Below are 18,993 nucleotides of genomic sequence, written 5' to 3'. Positions count from 1 at the left end.
TATATGAGATCGAAATCACTCTATCTACGATATTCATTGCACCATGATTGAAGGACAATGAGGGGCAGGTTATATTCCCTTTCTTCTGATCGATTGAGCTCAAAGGCAAAAGGCACTAAAGATGTTTAAGATGTTTCATCAGAATTGCTATTGACATCGACTCGTCCGAGAGATTAGCAAGCACCTCAGGGTTGTGAGAAATCCATCCCCAAAACCCAGAATTGGATCTATTGTTTTCACTTTCTTTCCCAAACAATGTATCTGTTGATACCAGAATTGCTTATATTGCTCGCCCTAAGATGGAAAATGCGATAGAACCCACTTTACATACCTCCATAGGAGGAGATCCCTTAGAAGAGAGTGAAACAGGCAGTACAGCAATTCACAAGCCATAGAGAACGAAACTCGGAAGAAGATCTAGTTTCAAGTCAGCTAGGAAGACCTCTTTCTTAAATTAAAGGGAAGGGGTCCACATAAGCCCCAATTATTCCCTAGCTTGTTAATCCAACATATCAGTTGGCGTGTCTGAATAAGAAAGAGTTGGGCGATGGTTTTAGAAAACCCGAAACTAGCCATGCCCTAAAGAAAGTGAATTCCAATCTACGTGAATCACGAAAGAAGCAAAGCCGGTCAAAGAATCGATTATATGCCTTCTCTTTCCATAAGACCGATGGCCTTAGTAACGTAACGCACAGAAGGAATAGAAGACAGAGCGAGGGGATATGTCACGAGCAAAAGGGATGAACAACTACCCCTGTATACGTAGCTTTGTGTAACAGGGGGAACGACTGTTGAGTCAAAAAGCTGAGTGAGAAGGAAGCAAAGGATCGGTTGTGGCGGGATACGAAGTGCTCTGCTAAGCCAATACGAATGTTTACATATGAACCCACGCCAATACATACGAGTAGTAGGGGTATGGAAATTCTCATCAATTAAAGGTTAGGGCTCGGTTTCCGGTTGACTTTTCGAATCCTATCCTCTGTTTCTGGTTAAACCAATTAAATAGGAGTATCCACCCAACTTTCATATGCTGTTGTTCCTATACGCTAACGGGTTCATCTTTATAGGCAATGATTTCATTTGTATTCCAATTCGTACGTATACCCCATCGCTTTGTTTACCATCCCTATCGTCTCGAATAAGGTTTCCTAGCCTAGCCCATCTCGGTGTCAGCTATCGAAAGAGAAAATTGGTCTAAGGGCAGCATCTACTCGTTCATCACTTGCCTCACATCGAAAGAGGCATGGCTTCTCTCTTCACTCACTCCCCTGTTTGCCAGCTTCAATAGCATGGAAGAAGGTGTTCAAAGAACATAGTTTCACATCTACATTTTCTCCATTTGATCTTGATCAATAATTCACTTATAGAAATAGAATAGAATAGAAATATCAAGAGAAACACTCTTCTTTCCGAAGATCCATTTCTAGTGGGACATCGTTTATAGGGAGCGCACATCCAATGCGCCCTCTACTCTTCACTCTTCACTCTTGTGCTCGATATCCTCTTCAACAAGGATTTGCGGCTCCAATCCCTTTATTTTTCCAAAGGTAAAAGATGGAACAGACCGAATCCAAGCCATATAATTGCTTGATGCTCAAGAGTGCTTAGTTGGAAAAGAGTTTTCTATGTCGTTCAAACTAATGCTCGATTTAGAATTCTATAACAAAAAAAAGAAACAATCAATTAATCTATCTCACCTATATTATGAAGCAGCTGCTAGGCCTGATAGCGAAGTGAGCTTTGTGACTTTTAGTAGGGTTGTATCGTCCGTCTTCAACATTCATCCATAAGACTTATTTATTCGATTCATTGTATCTCGAACAGAGGTAAGTCCAGCTTCCTCCTCTTTTCTTTCTTTTTGTTAGTGGCTTTCTCTTTTTAGAAGTCGAACTCTAGACTTGGCAAAAGTCCTATCCTTTCTTGTAGCAGAGCTACGTCCTAATTGATTGTATCATGCTCTTTCGGGTCGAGGCACCTCTAATGTAATCTTTGTCCAGAGGAAGGAGGACTTTCACAGAAAAACAAAAGCTGTATGCCAAAAAGAGCCAATGTGAATTTAGGTTCAAAAGGATCAATAGCACATGACGAAGTTCAAGTGTCTTCTCTTCAAGAGAATAGAGCATAATTGTAGGATTATATGGATATCAGTGCTTTTATTCAATTCCCGAGTCACTCTTCAACGATTGAGGAGATTCCCGAGGCAGTCTTAGTGCTATCGTCAGGGTCACCAGCCTACTGTACCCCTTATTCTGGCTTAGCCTTGCTTAAACAAAAGAGGCTTGGTTAGCATCCTTTCTATCAGGTGCTGTTCTTTGCTACCAACAATTCTTTAAGTACGCGGTGAAGTAAATAATAGTGCACCTGCTGACAGTAGAACCCCCAAGAAATCTCACAGTATAGGCCGATATCTTTGTGCAATGTCATTTACAAGCTATGCTCCAAAGTCTTGGCAAATAGGCTGAGAGAAGTACTGGATGAGATCATTTCCGAGGACTTATTAAATAGGGGTGCTTTTTCTACGAATATAATCAATTCCATAATGCTATCCGCTTTGACGAAGCAAATCAGATGACGGGCGATCTACGCCTCGAAAAGGAGAAGAAGTGGTTCTCGATACTGAGCAAAAAGTCACTTTCGATGCAGAAAGTAGGAAACCAAGGAAGCAGGCATTGGCAAAGAGTGAATCTTTATCTGATCCTATAATGGCTCAATCCGATCCAACAACGGTACTTCCAAAGGCTCCTCGGCTAAGAAAAATAATAGTTGTATTGGCAAGGCATGAAAGGGATTTTCTAATGCTATCCGAAGACGAATCGGAATACGGAACCAGAAGCCGTAGCCCAGAACCTTTAGCTTGAGCGGAAGGGGAGGAAACCGGCTATTCGAACTGGCGGGTGGGTGGATACCCTAGTGCTTATTGCTTTGTCGGAGCAGGGGCGGAGAGGGATTCATTAGTTTGACAACACAAGGGTGTCATGTGGAGAAAGAGAATGGAACTATTCTCCGGGTACTGGTACCGCTTAAGCCCAAGCAAGTGAAGAAATCCTGTAAGATGGACTTGATTTACTTTCCTTTCCGAGACCTATACCATATGGTTTGGGTATACCACTATCACCTATCGAAATGAAACACTAACCTGCCCACGACCCCCTATACCGGATACCTTTGCTTTGAAACCAATGACTAGTAGAGGATTTCGAGGAACAACAGCAAAGGGAAGTAGGGATGGGCTTTCCTCGGATTAGTATTCGGATTTCGCTGGTCTTGCCAATGGTTGTTATTCAAAAGAAGGGTTCGCACCGGCAAAGAAGAATATATTTTCTAGTTGTAGCTTTCGAGGAGAAGAAGGATTGAATCAAAGGGACGAGCAAAGGCAAAGCAATGTCATGTTTGGAATTCCATAGAGGAATCCCCAAGCAAAGGCCAGGACGCTAACGCTAACACTATTGATATTCCTAGCACTTGTTTTCGTAGGATGCCGAGGACTCTTGCTTGAATACAACTAGAGAATTCTCAAAAGAATACGACTACTCTTTACCGCAGGGATGCGTTGAGAGGAATCAATTGTTTAACCCGGTGACCGGATAGGAGCCGTGACTGTGTGGGTAGCATTATCAAAAGAAGGAAATTCGCAGCGCTCTAAATTTCTCTATTTTGATTCTTTTTTTAGGGATTGCGCCGTTACTGTACCTGCTTTCGCTATTGCTGTTCCGCTTTGCCGTTATCCGTCCCTTTGTTAGCATAATAGGAGGGTGCCTTTTTAGCACAAGACGATGAATTAACAACCTAAGCTTATCGGCATTAGCAAATTGAGAAATCGAATAGATCCCCGGCCGTTGGATAGGAGCACTGCCGTTACCGTGCTTACAATTGATGAAATTGGATTTCTTACAAAACCCAGGATCTTCCTATTCGTAGTTTTCTTACAAAACCCAGGATCTTCCTATTCGTAGGTGGTATACAACTACCCCTATCCCTATTGTTTTGATACATGGCGTATTGGCTTTTCGTTTTTCTAGCTAAAGATCCATCTTTCCTGGATTAGTGATTACTTCAATCCATACCCCTATGGAATAACAAAAAGCAAGGGCAGAGGGACCTGGATCTGGAACCATACAATAATTCGTAGGAACCCACACCGGATAGAGGGCCGTCCCTTCCTCTTAAGAGGTGTAATTCTGTTTGGGGATGACATTAGATAATCCGAATCGTAGTCCTCGCGGGAATGGTCGCAAAATGCAAAGGAGTTTTGTTGTCGAAGCTGGGGATCTAGATAGGTACCGATCTCGGTGGGGATTTTCCTATTTTTTCTATGGAATTTGTTTCATTCCTTTCATGCACAGATGAACCTGCTGAGCTTTGGAAGTACCTTTGCCCTGGAGGATTGTCCCATGATTGAGGGATTTCTCTACAACTATTGCGATTAAAGACATATGCAAATCCGAAACAGGGAAGTACGAAACTAAAGGGACTTTCTCTCGATGAACTCCCTAGTTCCTATGTTTGCTTTGAGGCAGTGCTAATTGCTAATGTGTGAACTATCACTATAGAAAAATAGATTGGAATCACTTCTAACATCAAAGATAGGAAAATCTGGCCTATTGGGTGCCGATCCACTCGATCCTATGCTATGCATTTGTGACCAATAGAGGTAAGATCATGAATACAAGATGGCGATGAGTCATGCCAAGTTTGGGGAGTGTTGCTCGTACCCTCATTGCATGTTTTCAAATAGGGCATACTGCCTGTGATTTACTATTGAAAAACAAGTCGACAGGAGAACCCGAGTGCAACCAGATAAGAGTTCGCTTTCGAAAGACGACAATGGCAAGTCTCAATCAACTGTCATTAGATCAATAGTAAACAGGAGATTGCTTTGCGTATCACGGATCGAGCACACAATAGAATGCTCGAACTACACTCTCCTAGCAAAAGGCAGGGCAAGTGAGTTCTACACGATATTCGATAATGAAACGAGCCTTCCTCCTTCCGAAACCCCCTCTCCTCGGCCCGGGATAGCGATAGACGTACGAATTCAATCAATGGCGATAATGTCATCCCCTTTCCTTAGATATAAAAGAATCATTCTGAGTGAGTCCATAAGAAGCGACCCGCTTTTTCATCGGTTCTGGGGGAAGACCAAAGATCTTGCGCGACCAGAAAAACTCAAAAGAGAAAGAGAGGTATGCACTGTGAAGGAAGCCCTCTGACCCACTCTTCCTTCCCCCTACCTACCCATAAGGTAAGTAGGGGCCTCGGCATCTCTATTTCCTAAGAAACCTACTAAAACTACTTCGAGAAACCTACCAATTCGAGAAACAATACAAACCTACCAAAAAAAATTACTAGCCTCCCTTTTTGGGTGGCTTCCACTGCTTGTACGAGTGAGCAATTATATTTCGGATATCCTGGGGTTCTAAGATCTCGAGCAGAGGAAAGTCCCGGGGGAACGTGTTTACCATGAATAGGATCTCCCTAGGCTGAAGGAATGCAAGAAGTCTGTCTATCTTGCATTTTAAGCCAGGGAAATCCTTATATTCTGAGCACTAAATCCACATTTTAAAGGTTTCTTTGTAATTGTCAGGCGGTCCCCCCGCTCCGGAGGAGAAGCTTCTTCTATGGCTATGGCCAAAAGGAGAAATAGTCCTGTTCATTATATGGCTCCTAGAATCCAAGGCATTTCGTCGGAATACATCCTGTCTTTTCACCTTTGTAGTCCTATGCATAGTAAGTACTATAGCCCCAATCATAGCAACTAATAAAATCAGACTAGAAACCAAAAACCAGACGGAATAGTAGGTATAATGTAAATTGCCCAATGTTTCCAAATTAGTCCAACTTCGTACCTTTCCGGCATAAACCGTATATCTCAGAGAGGTCGTATTTCTGTGGGTTGGTAGTAATGGAATGGTTTCATTATCTAAAATGAAGAACATTTCCCACCAAAAGATCAGTCCAATAATACCACTCACTGGTAAATAGCGCAATACTTCTTCGTGAATCTCCGCTATTTGAATATTGAACATCATAACCACGAATAGGAATGAAACGGCAATAGCTCCTATATGAACTACTGGGGAGATCATAGCGGAGAAGTCGAGACCTAACAAAATAAGTAAACCAGAAGTGTCGCAAAAGACTAGGATGGGAAACAAAACAGAATGTACCGGATTTTTAGCACGTACAACCATCAAACTAGAGACCAAAGCAGGGCTCGACAAAATAGAAAGTATCATGGTACGTCGTCCTCCCTTGAAATGGAACTTGAATGCTGGAGCAAGAAGACGCATTCAAGTCGATCTATTACAACCAGCGCGGTTGTTCATATTTCATTTTCTTCTTCCAAGCCGACGCTCTTCTTATAAAAGAAAGCACTCACTGAATTACTTACTGAATCTCGTCTTTCTCTCGGCGCCGAGAATTTTTGACGTGTCCGGGTCGATCAGAGGTTCGGCTTGCTTCTCCCCCACCCTCGCCTATGAAATGGATAACCCTTGCTGCCATAGCAGCAGGATTTTAAGGGCTTCTGTTGAAGCGGAATAGGAGGAAGCCATGCATTCTTGAAAGAATCTCCAACCCCCCCTTTACCTTCTCTTTCTATTCTATAAAAAGGCGAACATCTAATCTAGGCCCGGTCGCCTTTCTATGAAGGCGAGCAGCCCAGCCCCCTTGTTGAAATTTGGATATTAAGGAAGCCGTATTTCGCAATAGCAGCTCCAAGAAGCTGGGCTTAGGGTGCGCCTCCTGCGGTCGTTTCAGTGACTCAATTGGCTGGCTTCCCTCAGCTCAGACTGGTGTCGCCACCTCTCCCAGGACCGGAATGATTATCCCCGCCCGATGGGTCTACATTCATCCCTGAATGTCGTCGGGTACTCTTCACTTCCCCGCCATTCTTGTAACCGTCACCTGTAATCCGCGCAGGTGTGTCCGCACCCCCTAGAGTGGACGAGAAAGAAAGGATTTTTTATCGGAGCAACCCCCCCAGGTTCCAGACCCAGGAGTTCACTTTCCCGTATGAGCATTCGGTACATATATAAGTCAGTGGAAGAGTCAAAGGGTCACCACTACTGAGGATCTCCCCCCTTATCTTAGAAGGGTCGTCTGAGGGTTCGCCATGGTTCATTGCTGTGCTTACACACTAGGCTACCCTTCTCTGAAAGCTCCGTGGGACCACCTATCACTAGTCTTCGGCCGGAGGGGTTTATTGCACAAAAAGGCCGGGACGCGGGCTCCCGCAGAGGAAAACCAAACGAATGTCAGATGCAAAGCCCCGCACCTCATTAAGATCATATTGGCATACTCTCCTAAAAAAAAGAGCAGACCCCATTGAAGACGGGAGTGAGGTACAACAAGGCCACTTCCGTCCACCTTCTCACGGAGCCGTACGTGGACGTTACCGCTCATACAGCTCCTAGCCAGCAAGCAGTTAGCTTTCCTCTAGAAGTCATGGAAGTGTGGATAAATCGACAGAAGGTTTTTATTTCTTAAAAAATCGCCCTAACCGTCCTAAATATGGACGGAGAGCGGTCTCGAGTTTTTCGGGGTCCTCGAGATCGCATTTTAGGTCGAGTAGAGACGCTAGGGAGTCTGTGGGCTTCCCTTGGCATTTCAAGATGGCCTCTATCGTCTTTTCGAGAGCCTCCCGTTTGCCCGTCAAGGGGCATTTGACATCTAGAGACAAAAGCAGTCCCACACGAAACTGGGAATTTTCCCCAATGGACGTAACCAGCTCTGCTTTCGCGGTCTCAAAAGGAGAAGCCCCGAACGCTTGCAGTTGCTTTTTTCTCTTTATTCCTTCTAAGCGAGCCTCTAAAGACTCTACTCCTACTTTAAACTTAGAGTCCGATTCTTCCAATTCTTCCAAAGACAAAGTACAACTTCGTTTTGAGGAGTTTGCCCCCCGTTCGCTGCCGTCCAGCCGGCGGCTACTCTGGGATGGATCGAGGTTTAGGCCAATAGAGGGGGCTTGCTCCCTTTCTTCTGGAGCTAAGGAAGGACCTGCGGCTGGCGTTTCCGGTAAAGGGGGAATCTCAAGGAGGGTCTCCAGACCTTCGAAGTGCCCCACCACCAGGGTTGGCGTTGTGTCGACGACCCCCTTTGGCTCCGGGCTAGAGGTAATTTCGATGATCTCCCCGGCCCTTTGTTCCTCGTCACCATCGCAATAACAATAAGGAGACGCGGTGACATCGTCATCCAGAAGGAAAAAGAAAACCCCAAAGGTACCGAATGGAATTCTACTTGTCGGGCTTGGATTCGTTTCGTTTATCAAAAATCAAAATAATAAATAACAACCCATAAATCAAAGAGAAATTACGATAAAAATCTAAAGTGAAGCCAATCGCTTATAAAAAGAAACCAGTCTCCTTTTAAAAGGAACTGGCCAATTCACTTCGAAAAACTACGTTCTAACTTGAGCAGAAAAATTGGTGGCATTTGACATCTAAAGTTTCACCACCCCTACTACTGCCCGAAATCCTGCTTTGGTGAGCTTTCCCCAAGGTGACACCGAAGGTCTACCTCCTTTCGTGCGCCCCTCACCTCCTCCATGAGGATGATCCACTGGATTCATTGCAACATCATGAACAATGGGGCATCTGCCTAAGCACCGGCACCCCCACCACGCTTACGGCTCTATACCTACTAGACCTGTATTCGGTAAAGCTTTCTTTCTATATGCTAATTCTCATGCAGTTCATATTGTCGATATGAGTATAATTGCCTCGAGAAATAGATAAGAATTCCTTCCTTTACCGGTAAATGAATAGGAATCAGGTTAATAAAACCGGAACTGTTTCCGCCTTCCTCTCGAACTGAGCTATTTCTATGAAATATACAGTTTCACATCATTACAGGAAATCCTATACCTGTGTATTACCACCCGGTATGGAGCCATCGTCGTCTTCGGCGTAGCGTGAAGACCTTCCCACGGTCTTCGAGTCGTTCTTGACTGGCTAGCAAGCACCAGTGGAATTTAACCGCCTTGTGGTCGGGACACCGCCTTCTTCTCTAGAATCACGCAAGTGGTACCGCTCCCCACGGTAAGGAGAAAGACCTTAAGGCATAAACGTAGAGCCTGAGTCCACAAGATAGTATTTTCTCGGTGACGATAGTGGCCATTTTCCGGTTTAGTGGTTGTATCCAGAAAGATTCTAGAGTCATTTGCCGTACCCTCCCAACCAACCATCACATATGTGAAAATCATGTGAAAATAAAAAGCACACAAACTCTTCTGTGTTGGCGAAACTCATTTTCCACGATAACGTATTTGGTTTGCTGTTGGAACTTGGGCAGAAATGTGTGTCCCGGCTCCAACGCTATTCTAGAAATGCAAAAAATAGAATAATAGATGAATTAGAAAACTCAACTGTTCTTTGTGATTCGGTACCGCTTGAACTAACTGGCCCAATTCTTGGTAGGTACTTATTAGGGGGAGGGCCAACCACCGAATGAACAACGATCTCCCGGTCCCACTTGATTCCTGGGGAATTTAGGGAACCCTGCGGACTTGACTCTTTTAAGAGGAAGAAATTCGAAGTGAAATATCTAGAATATGCTTTACACTCCATTTTCACACAGGTATGCCCCCCTACCTTTCTGTAGATTGATGCACTAATAAGACTCCAAATCCTTGGTTTGAGCATCCCTTTCCTTTGTAACCTCTCTTAGGAACTTCAAACGGAACAAGGCTAGGATCCTAATCTCTATTCCTTCCTCCTTGGCGTCAGATAACTCCAATAAAGCATGACTGAAGTAGATATAAAACGTGTCGAAGAGCAATAGACTCTTTTTTTTATAGAGCTTATCATTGTCATTGATTGACCAACATGACTTATGGATTGCATTTTATACTGTTCTATTTGAATAGCTATATTCTGGAAAGGCGGAGGAAATAGACTTTCTTGCTGCTGCATCATTCTTGCTAAGGGCATCTAAGGAACTAATCAAAGGTTACGAAAGAGAAGGCTTGAAAAGGAGCTTACTTTTCCCGCTAATGCTACTTCCGCTATCTCGTAAGGAGGATACGACTCATAAACCTCCCTTGGTATTTGGGTAGGGAGAAAGATAATTAATTAGACTGAGTGAGGAATGTATACAACTACTGCTCAAAAGGCAATAAGAAGCACGCACTCCTACTAGACATGGAAGGAGTAAACCTAAAATATGCTTTCTTCCCTTATGTTGAATCGACTTCCTTGTCTCTTTCTAGAAAGTCGGCAGCTGGCCCAAGGTGACCTACTGGGAAATGAAAAAACAATTGGTTCAATCGAGTACTTATAAGCCGAACGGAGTTCTCTCTCATATTGTTATGTTTACTTGGAATGCCAGAAGCCTGCTCTCAAGGAACAACTCGAATCACTGCTGACGCGGGACTTGCTTTCGCACGGGGAGTTGGATAAATTACCCTCTTGTGGGTATGGCGATAGATAGCAATAGCAACGGATTGATTATGATTATGATTAAGTAGACTGACTGTTGGATGAGCTCCAAAAGGTGGTGAGCCTGATGAGTCAACCAAAGAGAGTGGGCCCTTTAAACCCCTAGGGCGTAAGCATTTCTGCCTATCCAAAATAAGAGGTCAAGTCAATCTTGAATGCGGTTAGTACCTATTAGTATTAGATACAGAATCCTATTTGCTTTGAGCGCCCCTATCCTATATTCTCTCTATCTATAGATGGAGAAAGACATGCTCGATATGAATTGGGACAAAGAAGAAAGTAAAAAGCAGGAGGTAGGTCCGTGGTTTCAAGTTGAGTAGTGAGTGGTTCCTTGAGGGGAGTCGGCAGAAACCTTTACTCATTTGATTTCCTCCCAAAAGAAGGAGGGGTTTTCATGTGGTAGGCGCCAAGAAAGATACCATGAAATTAGGCACCAGGTACTATCCATCACACTTAGAGTTGGTATTTATTGTTTGATTCGAATCCCTGCTTACCAAACAGTTGTCATAACAGATTTGAATGACGATATCCAATTATGAAATGGCTAGAGGAGGCACAGAGATAAGACAGAACTGATGGTAAGGTAAATCAAAGGTTTTCATTTACCTTATCATCGTCGTAACTTTCTTATCTATTTGTGTATGCTATTAGAAAGGGAAATTCGATACAACCAACGCGCAAAACCTTCCGTCTTTCCTATGAAAACAACTTCCGCCTGGATAGAATAGTTAGCCAACATGAATTCCTGCTTATTGTCCTTCCTACCCATAAGTGAGAGCAAGGCCGAAGTAGAGCATAGAGCTTAGAAGTAGGATCTGGTAATTGGTTCTGCTCAGCAGATGCAAAAAAAGAGGTGTTTTTGGGGTGAGTCCCTACCAAGCGGCTTTTGATGACGGCGTCGTCAACGTACACTTCTGCATTAGGACCCAACTGAGACCTGAGGATGAGGCTCATTAGGCGCTTAAATTTGGCGCCGGCATTTATCAAACCGAAGGGCATCCGCTTGTAGCAGAAGGAAGGGGCGATCAAACTCGTTTTTTCTTTGTCTTCCTCAGCCATATAGACTTGCTGATACCCAGAGTAGGCGTCGAGGAAGCTCAACATCTCGCACCCTGCGGTGGAGTCGACCAGTTTAGTCCTTGTACTTCGGTGGAACCAAATTCCTGTATATGGATTGCAAACCTTTTCTGCTTTGGGTCTTAAGTGAATGAAAGGGTGGGTTAAAAAACCATGGCCAGCCCCCCTCAAGAAATCTCGCCCGTAGGTTACTGATGGGATGCTAAATGCCGGTATACAGGAAAAACGTGGTGCAGAGCACGAACAAGATGTGCTAACACATATCCCTTATATTTATTGGTTCTACAGAAGATGTATGATAAAGAGCTGGCATTAAGTCATGCAACGCGCTCAGGCTTTATAAGAGGAAAGACTCTCGCCAGTATAGATTGAACATACGTCGCTTGCTTACAAGACTGCTACTGAAAAAGGCTACCTCTTCAAACTGCTGAATGCCCTATTCCATCTATCTTTCCCTGAAAAAGCATATACTTTTGTTCTATAAGCAAATAAAGCATACTTCTTTTGCGGATCAAGCAGTCTTCTACCTTGGTGGGTAGCAGAGAATCAAATCAATATCGGAGTATTGCTCTAGCTGCTGCTGAATTAACCTGGATTCAATCGTGACTCTCTGAACTAGGCTGTACTTTGTCTTCCCCTCTGGACCTCAGAAATGGAAAAAAGTTACCGGTGCGTAATTGAAGATTCGGTGAAAACTAGTCGACCTTTCATCACAAATTGAAGCAGAGGCTGTTAGTTGAAAATCCATTTGCAGATCCTGTTGTTGAGGTAGAACCAGCTTCACCAATAGCATAGACTCTATCAGTCGAAGAGATCAGCAAGTACGAGGATAACAGAGACAGAGATAAAGGCTTCGTCAGCAGAGACGAGAGCGGGGCCCTTTTGAAAATCAGAAATAAAAGGGGCGATCAACGAATTGACCAGGTGTAAGCAGAGGGAACTAGAGCAGAGCAATATGTAGCATACTTTTCCGTTCGAGACCCGTATCTAGACCCCTGTGATCGATAGCCGGACCCATGCTGACGGCACCGAAATCCTGCCCCTCCCGCGGAACTAGTACCACCAATAGATAGGCCCATCCCTTCTTGGGCAACCCTGAAAGTATCTTCTTGTATGGACTGAAACAAGACAAACTACTCGCGGGACCCACTTAAGATCTCTTTCTTTAGTTTTCTACTTTATTCCTTTCTTAGAAAAAAGTCGCTTCCCTTATTAGTAGCGCTAGTATCTTTTCATAATGATGACTTTTTTTCAGAGCTTCCTAGATTTTTAGAAGCTGAGGCATTGCCGGCTGGGGGGAAATTTGATCGAAACTAATAACAACTAGTCACGATTAGGGACAAAGCTCAGCTAGTATACGTAATGTGTTCAAGGCACATTTCCTCCAACAACTAGACTAAAGAAAATAAGGGCGGAAGGACTTACTTAAACATTGTTGCATGAGCGGCTTCTAAATGAGTGGTTGATGATTCACTTTCTGATTATTACCCGCTAGCTATTGAAGCGGCAGTGTGATGTCGGCCCACTGCGGAATGGGTGCCACCTAACTATGATTCGGTGAAGGTTCCACCTTCCTTCCACAGATATAGTGATAGTAGTTCCACTCGATGTGGATCGCGCCCATGCTTGCTCAGCTCCAGGATCAGGCTCCTAAACCTATTTTCAATAAATAAGTCATCTGGTCTATGTTGCTGGAGTTCCACATGATGCCTTAATCCCACCTCTGTGTCTAAGGAATAGCCTTTTCTTCTTTTCTTTATTGTTCATGGGAACATGTAAGATTAGCAATGGAAATTGAGTTACGGCCGTCCCTTCCTCAAGCAAACAACGCGAGACTTAGTTAACGAAACAGGAACTCCATCCCTTGACACTAATTTCTGATACAGAAGTGGAATCGAAAAATGCGGGAAAAATGCACATTCAATATTGAGAAAATGTTGCGTAACTGCCCTTGCCTCAAGGTCTTGAGAAACCAGAAACTAGTGTTCGATGGCCCAACAAATCCTATTGGTTTTCGCAGGGGATGTCATTTTTACAAGCTTTCGCATGCTGAGCGTGACTATGGATTTTATATAGTTATGGAATAACCTTCTTATCCGCGAGTTCTTCGGCCAAAGACTCCTGATATCGCTTGTTGGGCCCTTGATTCCGAAGTACCAGTACCGAAGGCAGACTTGAATGCATTAGGTTGGGAAGCAGCCTAGAAGGTGCTTAAAGATAGGTGACAGTTGTGAAAGTTTAGTCGACTTGTCGGCAGCAACTGGCCTTTCTTTCATCAAAAGTAGGAATGAAAGCTGGCATGCAGATAAGGAAATCTCTTTTCTTCTCTTCTACTCGGCTACGGACCTTCTAAAAGGAGAAGCAATAAATACAAAAGTGCTAGGTTTGGATTTGAGTGAGATCCCAGATCGGTAGCTTCAGATATCCCCTCAGACTGGAATGAGAATTTCGATAGATTTCTTTGCTTTAAAGCATAGTTGCAGGTAGGTTATGCTCCTTTGCTTCATCCCTATAGTCTAAGGATTGCCAATCAAACAGTAGCAGTAGACTAGCCATATTCATCTTCTACAGTCTCCTGTTTCCCCCTATTTAAAATGGTCAGCCTGCGCAGCAGAAAAAAAGGCGCTCTAATCGTACTCGAGCCCTTAATCCCCCAATAGGGCTTACTTACCCGAGTCAATTCTTTCCTTCCTGTGCGAAAGCAAGGCCTCTTTCTCGACTTTACTTGAATGCCATTTACTGAGCTATCTTCTTTTTTCTTCTTCTGGCGAAAACACATTTTATTATTTTACGGAAGCAAGACGAAAGGTCATTTCACCAATCTGGGGAATAACAGTTAAAGCAATCGATCGGAGAAGCCCCCCCTAGTATTGAGAATGCAAAAGTGGATTCATTCCCCAGGCGTGTGTGTGTGCTTTCCACGGGCCTGATCTCGATTTCTTCTTAAGCTGTTATGTCCTTCGAAGTGAAGTGGATTGGTCGGAAGCTAGACTCCAACAGCATCGATACTCAAATAACCGGCTCTGATACATGGCTTAGAACCTTCAATCTTTAGCCATTATTCCCAGTTCAGGTGGTTAGGTACCAAAAGTTATAAATAGGCCCAATTTCTCCTTTTATACTAGATTTCCTTAACAAGGGCATCCAATTCTTGAAACAAATCACGCTCCCTTCTCTTTCCACTTTCACTTTCATGCCCGGTTATTTTTCGACTTGGCAATCGTAGCAATTTATGTAAAGCCTCCTGATCCGGATAAACATGCTCGATACATTCTAGTGAACTACGAAGAGAAGCTAGAACGGTGGAAGCCTGAATCCAGTGAGTGCCCAATCTTAATAAACTGTGGAATAGTAGCTCCTATGGTTTCTAGAGCGAGTGAATGAAACGCTATCTTCTTATGAGCGGAGATAGAGAGCTATGTCACAATCAATAAGTGAGATGCTGTGGGCGAGGAATCTTCTGTCACAATAGAGGTCTTCTTTTCGAATTTAAGTGGGACTAGCTTCTTCCTCAATTGATATTACTGACAATCTAGCAATTCCATCCTTTAGAAGAAGATAAGTAAACCATTTCTTTGAATTGCATGATTGAGTGATGGATGCGGACAATCACAAGCCTACTTTGTTTATAGAAAAGAGCGTATAACCCCCGATCCCTACCTGTTGTAGAGAATCTATCGTCTAAACTCTTCTGTGCCATTTGCCGCCTAATACACTATTTCAGTATAATGTTGTTTGCTGGTGCATATCTCTTGATTGACTATTTATTGGTTATTAAGCATTAGTGAGCTGACCTATGTACAAGTTCTGAGTCAACCCCCAGATCTGTATCTCCTTGCCTTGTAATCTCTCATTCATCTATTTATGTGCATGCTTTAGCAAAGTCTCCAGCCCCATAAATATTAGTTAATGCGTGATCCGTAAATCAATAACTAAAACTAAAGCGCCGATCATCCCATGCTACCACAGGATTTTTCAACAACATGACATATTGAGAAAAATCTATGTTAGAGCCGCCATTTCTTTATGGTTACATTAGTGTGGATTGTTCTTCTGATTCTTATAGGCCTGGCACCCTAGCTTTGATAGATTTATTTGATTTTGCAAGCTATGGCACAGGAATGTGATATGGGTCGTATCCCACACCTCCATTGATTCCGTGTGAAATCCATCCTAAAAAGCACGAGTTGGATCGGCGTAAAGAACAAGACGAACGTGGTATTATCTCTATTAGGACGGTTATGAGGCTCTGCTCTTTTTTTTCTTTATTCAATATCTATTCTTTGTTTCTTATATTCCGCCAATTGTTATCTTTAATGTATCTTTATGCTTAATAGATAACTGGTGATGCTAGAGCTGTCAAGAAGGCATTGTTTGCAGTATCAACCATCATCTACAAATGCCCATCAAAAGAGACCATTTCTCTGGAAACTTCTGTCCCTCCAAGCATCGTACATCCTTCAGAGCTTCCTGTCTATCCTGCTAGTAACTTCTACTCAGTGTCAGATGCAGCTATACCTTATGGAATGGACATCCAAATCTAGCTATCTTAGCAAAGGAAGTGGCATTCAAATCTACAGGTTTTTCTTCTTTAGCCTTTTCGCCCAGCGTTGTCATTATTGACACGTTTTCGCGATCCCTGTTTTTGAGATCCTCAATGACTACCACTAGAAAGGGAATGTGACCACCATTCTTATTTGAGAAAAGTGTCTCCACTATAGCACTAACGATCCTAGACAGCAGAGAAAGCTTGATTGGAGCTAAGAACTATTTCTAAAGGATCCCTTCCACTCTTGTGTGGAAAGATCTTTCTTCGTTCAGTCCAGTCTGATTTAAAACGTGTTGTCTACTATTATAGGGGCTGTCGTTAGGGTCACTCCTTCTTATGCCGGGAGATGGCAGTTATCTATATTTAGAAATAATAAAGAATATGGGTGTGATTGTCATCACAATGGAGTGATCGAGTAATCAGCCCTGTAGGTTCCTCTCTATTTAGATAGACCCCATCAACATGGCCATTCCCTTCTCCTGGTAGCAAAAACCCATTAGAGGTTTGATTCTCAAAAGAAAACAGACCAGAAACTCGAAACTATTCCTACTCGCCAGGTGGCTTTATCAATTGGAGTTTAAAATAGGAAAAAAAGGGTGTCAAAAGTAGAAGTATCATATCTTCTTAAGGAGCCCAACTCTAGCTAGAGAATAAGAGGATTAGGTTTTGGCAGGATGCGAGGTGCCAACTTATTAAGCACGAGAGTCGTAAGATCCCGGTTATAGAAGAAGAGTAGGCCAATCCCAATCTTAGGATGCAACAAACAAGGAAATTCCTGTCATCAAATCGGCCTGATCCCCAAAAGGAAATCGCAATCCAAAATCCCTATATACGATATACGATAGATTCCGGGCACCTTGCTACATGACACTTGTCTCGCATTGCATTACTGACTGCTTCTTCTTCTGATTTCTTTGCTTTGATGATGCCCTTGTCCCAAACAGAGTTCTTCAGCTGAAGAGTACTTTGGCACCCTAGAACACATCTCCCTCTGGATGAAGCCAACAGGTCTCAGACAAGAGTAGTATCTGTGGCTTCATCAAAAACTATCAGCCAAAATCCAAATAAAATGCATCATAGACCCAGCATCATCCTTCACTGGGAACTACAAAAGCAACATCCAACTTCAACCTGGCGGCCTCTGCACACAAAACCTCCGATATATAAGAAAAGAAAACCTTTTTTTACAGTATGGGAATTTGGCCCAATAGTCCCTCCAATTTGAAGTGATCAAGCCACCACTGGTACCAGTAGGGAACAGGTACTACCACCTCCTCCAGCTCTAGCTGAGCTCTCCAGTTCTTCTCCATCAGTGAGTTGCAATGGGAGCATCTCAACATCCTCTGGTAGAATCTGTGCAATCCAAGCCTTCTGGGACATCATCCACCCGCAACTGCTTTCTCTCTTGCAGCTCTTTCATAGCAATGGCCTTTATGTTTGGAGGCTAACCCAGGCATCCATCACTCTCCTCCCAAAGAAAAAAGATGCCAACACCGTCGAGGATTTCAGGCCAATCAGTATCATCTCGAGATTCATGAAAATCGTTTCAAAGAAGAGGAACAAACATTGTCTTTAACAACACTCATCCACTTATTGACATTGACACGTATCAATCGGCGTTTATCAATGGTCGCTCACTCATAGAAACTTTCTTGGTTGTGACAGAACCACTTATCTTTCGCCACAAACATAAGATCCCTATGGTCCTACTCAAGGTAGACTATCGCAAGTCATTTGACCGAGAAAGAGAAGAGTTGTGTCTTAAAGTAAAGACGAGGATGTGGAAATCCACACACACTTGTCTTTCAGGCCCAGCCCACCAGGGATTTCCAAATCGTTAGCGGCGGGTCTTTCTTCTTCTGGGCGAGCTGCGGAGCTTCTTTTTTTTGTTTCATTCCATCTGTCTCTGTATGCTTGGGTGAATGCCATAAGCGGATTTATATGCCCCGGTTCCCAGGGTTAGGGTATTCCCTATGTTGAGCCTACTCAGATCAGAACAAAACTTTTGGATTCTCTTTCACCTATCGGCCGGCTTTAAACAACCTTCACATTTCCTGCTGAGATCCCAAGTCTCCAAGTGGGCCCTCTTGGCCACCTAAGACCTTGGCTTTTTAGAGAATCCCGCTCCTGTGTCGTAGGACTTGTAGCTCGACAGTCCACCGGGTAGGTTTGTTTATCCTTCCTTTTTTGAGTGTCTTCTTGGATAGTTATAGCGGCCCATAGGCGCAAGATGTACCTTGTGGAGGGAAGCGGTCCCCTGGACATAGCATAGTCCTTTCAGGCAGTGGCCGTTTAGTCCATGGTCCGTTGGATGGTCGGTGCAAGGCCAGAAATTGGAACACATTGATTCCGCTCATTCATGTCCTTCGCTTCAGGGCCTGTCCCTCGGTGTGGTCAGTACTCCATACTGTCGGGCAGCAAAGCTTACACTTGTTCACTTATTATGACGGTTCACCAGGGCCTCTTTCCTCCTCCCTTTTCTGCTCACTCGTAGGGGTCCAGACCCCCACAAAGGGGGAGGGAGTCGACTGAACATCTCAGCCATTGGCGGGAATTTCGCCCGCATCCGATCCCCAATTCTTGTTCACCCCGGATGATCGTGTTGGGTAAATTGTGACCTCGTACGATCGTATCGGGTGAGCAACAGCCGCTTCGTCACAGTACTGACTTATGGGCTAACAGGTTACACTTTGGCCAAGTATCCTACAAAGAGACTCCCGAGAGCCAAAAGTATTAAAGGAATGGCCATAGGAATGGGCGCATCATGACATCGTAATCTGTCTCGCCCGAATGAATTAGTTGGTACTAGAAATGTTAGAAATAGTAAACAAAAGGAGTAATAAGAAGTGAAAAGGACAGAGACACTTCCCAACCAGAAAGCAAAGTTCCCACTGATGGTATACTTTGTGTAAGCGAGCTCTAAGATCACAT

General features: G+C 43.7%; 1 protein-coding gene and 1 pseudogene across 1 annotated transcript; one reads left to right on the top strand and one right to left on the bottom strand.

Annotated features, from left to right (window-relative positions):
• Positions 1 to 5,511: 5,511 nt before the first annotated feature.
• Positions 5,512 to 6,305, bottom strand: LOC119303373 (NADH-ubiquinone oxidoreductase chain 6-like). Its single transcript, XM_037580499.1, has one exon. It carries the CDS (start codon positions 6,288 to 6,290, stop codon positions 5,547 to 5,549), a length of 744 nt encoding a protein of 247 aa, XP_037436396.1. The 5' UTR covers positions 6,291 to 6,305; the 3' UTR covers positions 5,512 to 5,546.
• A 554-nt stretch (positions 6,306 to 6,859) lies between these two features.
• Positions 6,860 to 16,057, top strand: LOC119300147 (annotated as a pseudogene).
• The last annotated feature ends 2,936 nt before the right edge of the window (positions 16,058 to 18,993 follow it).

This window comes from Triticum dicoccoides, chromosome 5A (genome assembly GCF_002162155.2).
Source record: "Triticum dicoccoides isolate Atlit2015 ecotype Zavitan chromosome 5A, WEW_v2.0, whole genome shotgun sequence".
Classification (NCBI taxonomy): domain Eukaryota; kingdom Viridiplantae; phylum Streptophyta; class Magnoliopsida; order Poales; family Poaceae; genus Triticum; species Triticum dicoccoides.
This window is presented reverse-complemented; position numbering and strand designations above follow the sequence as displayed.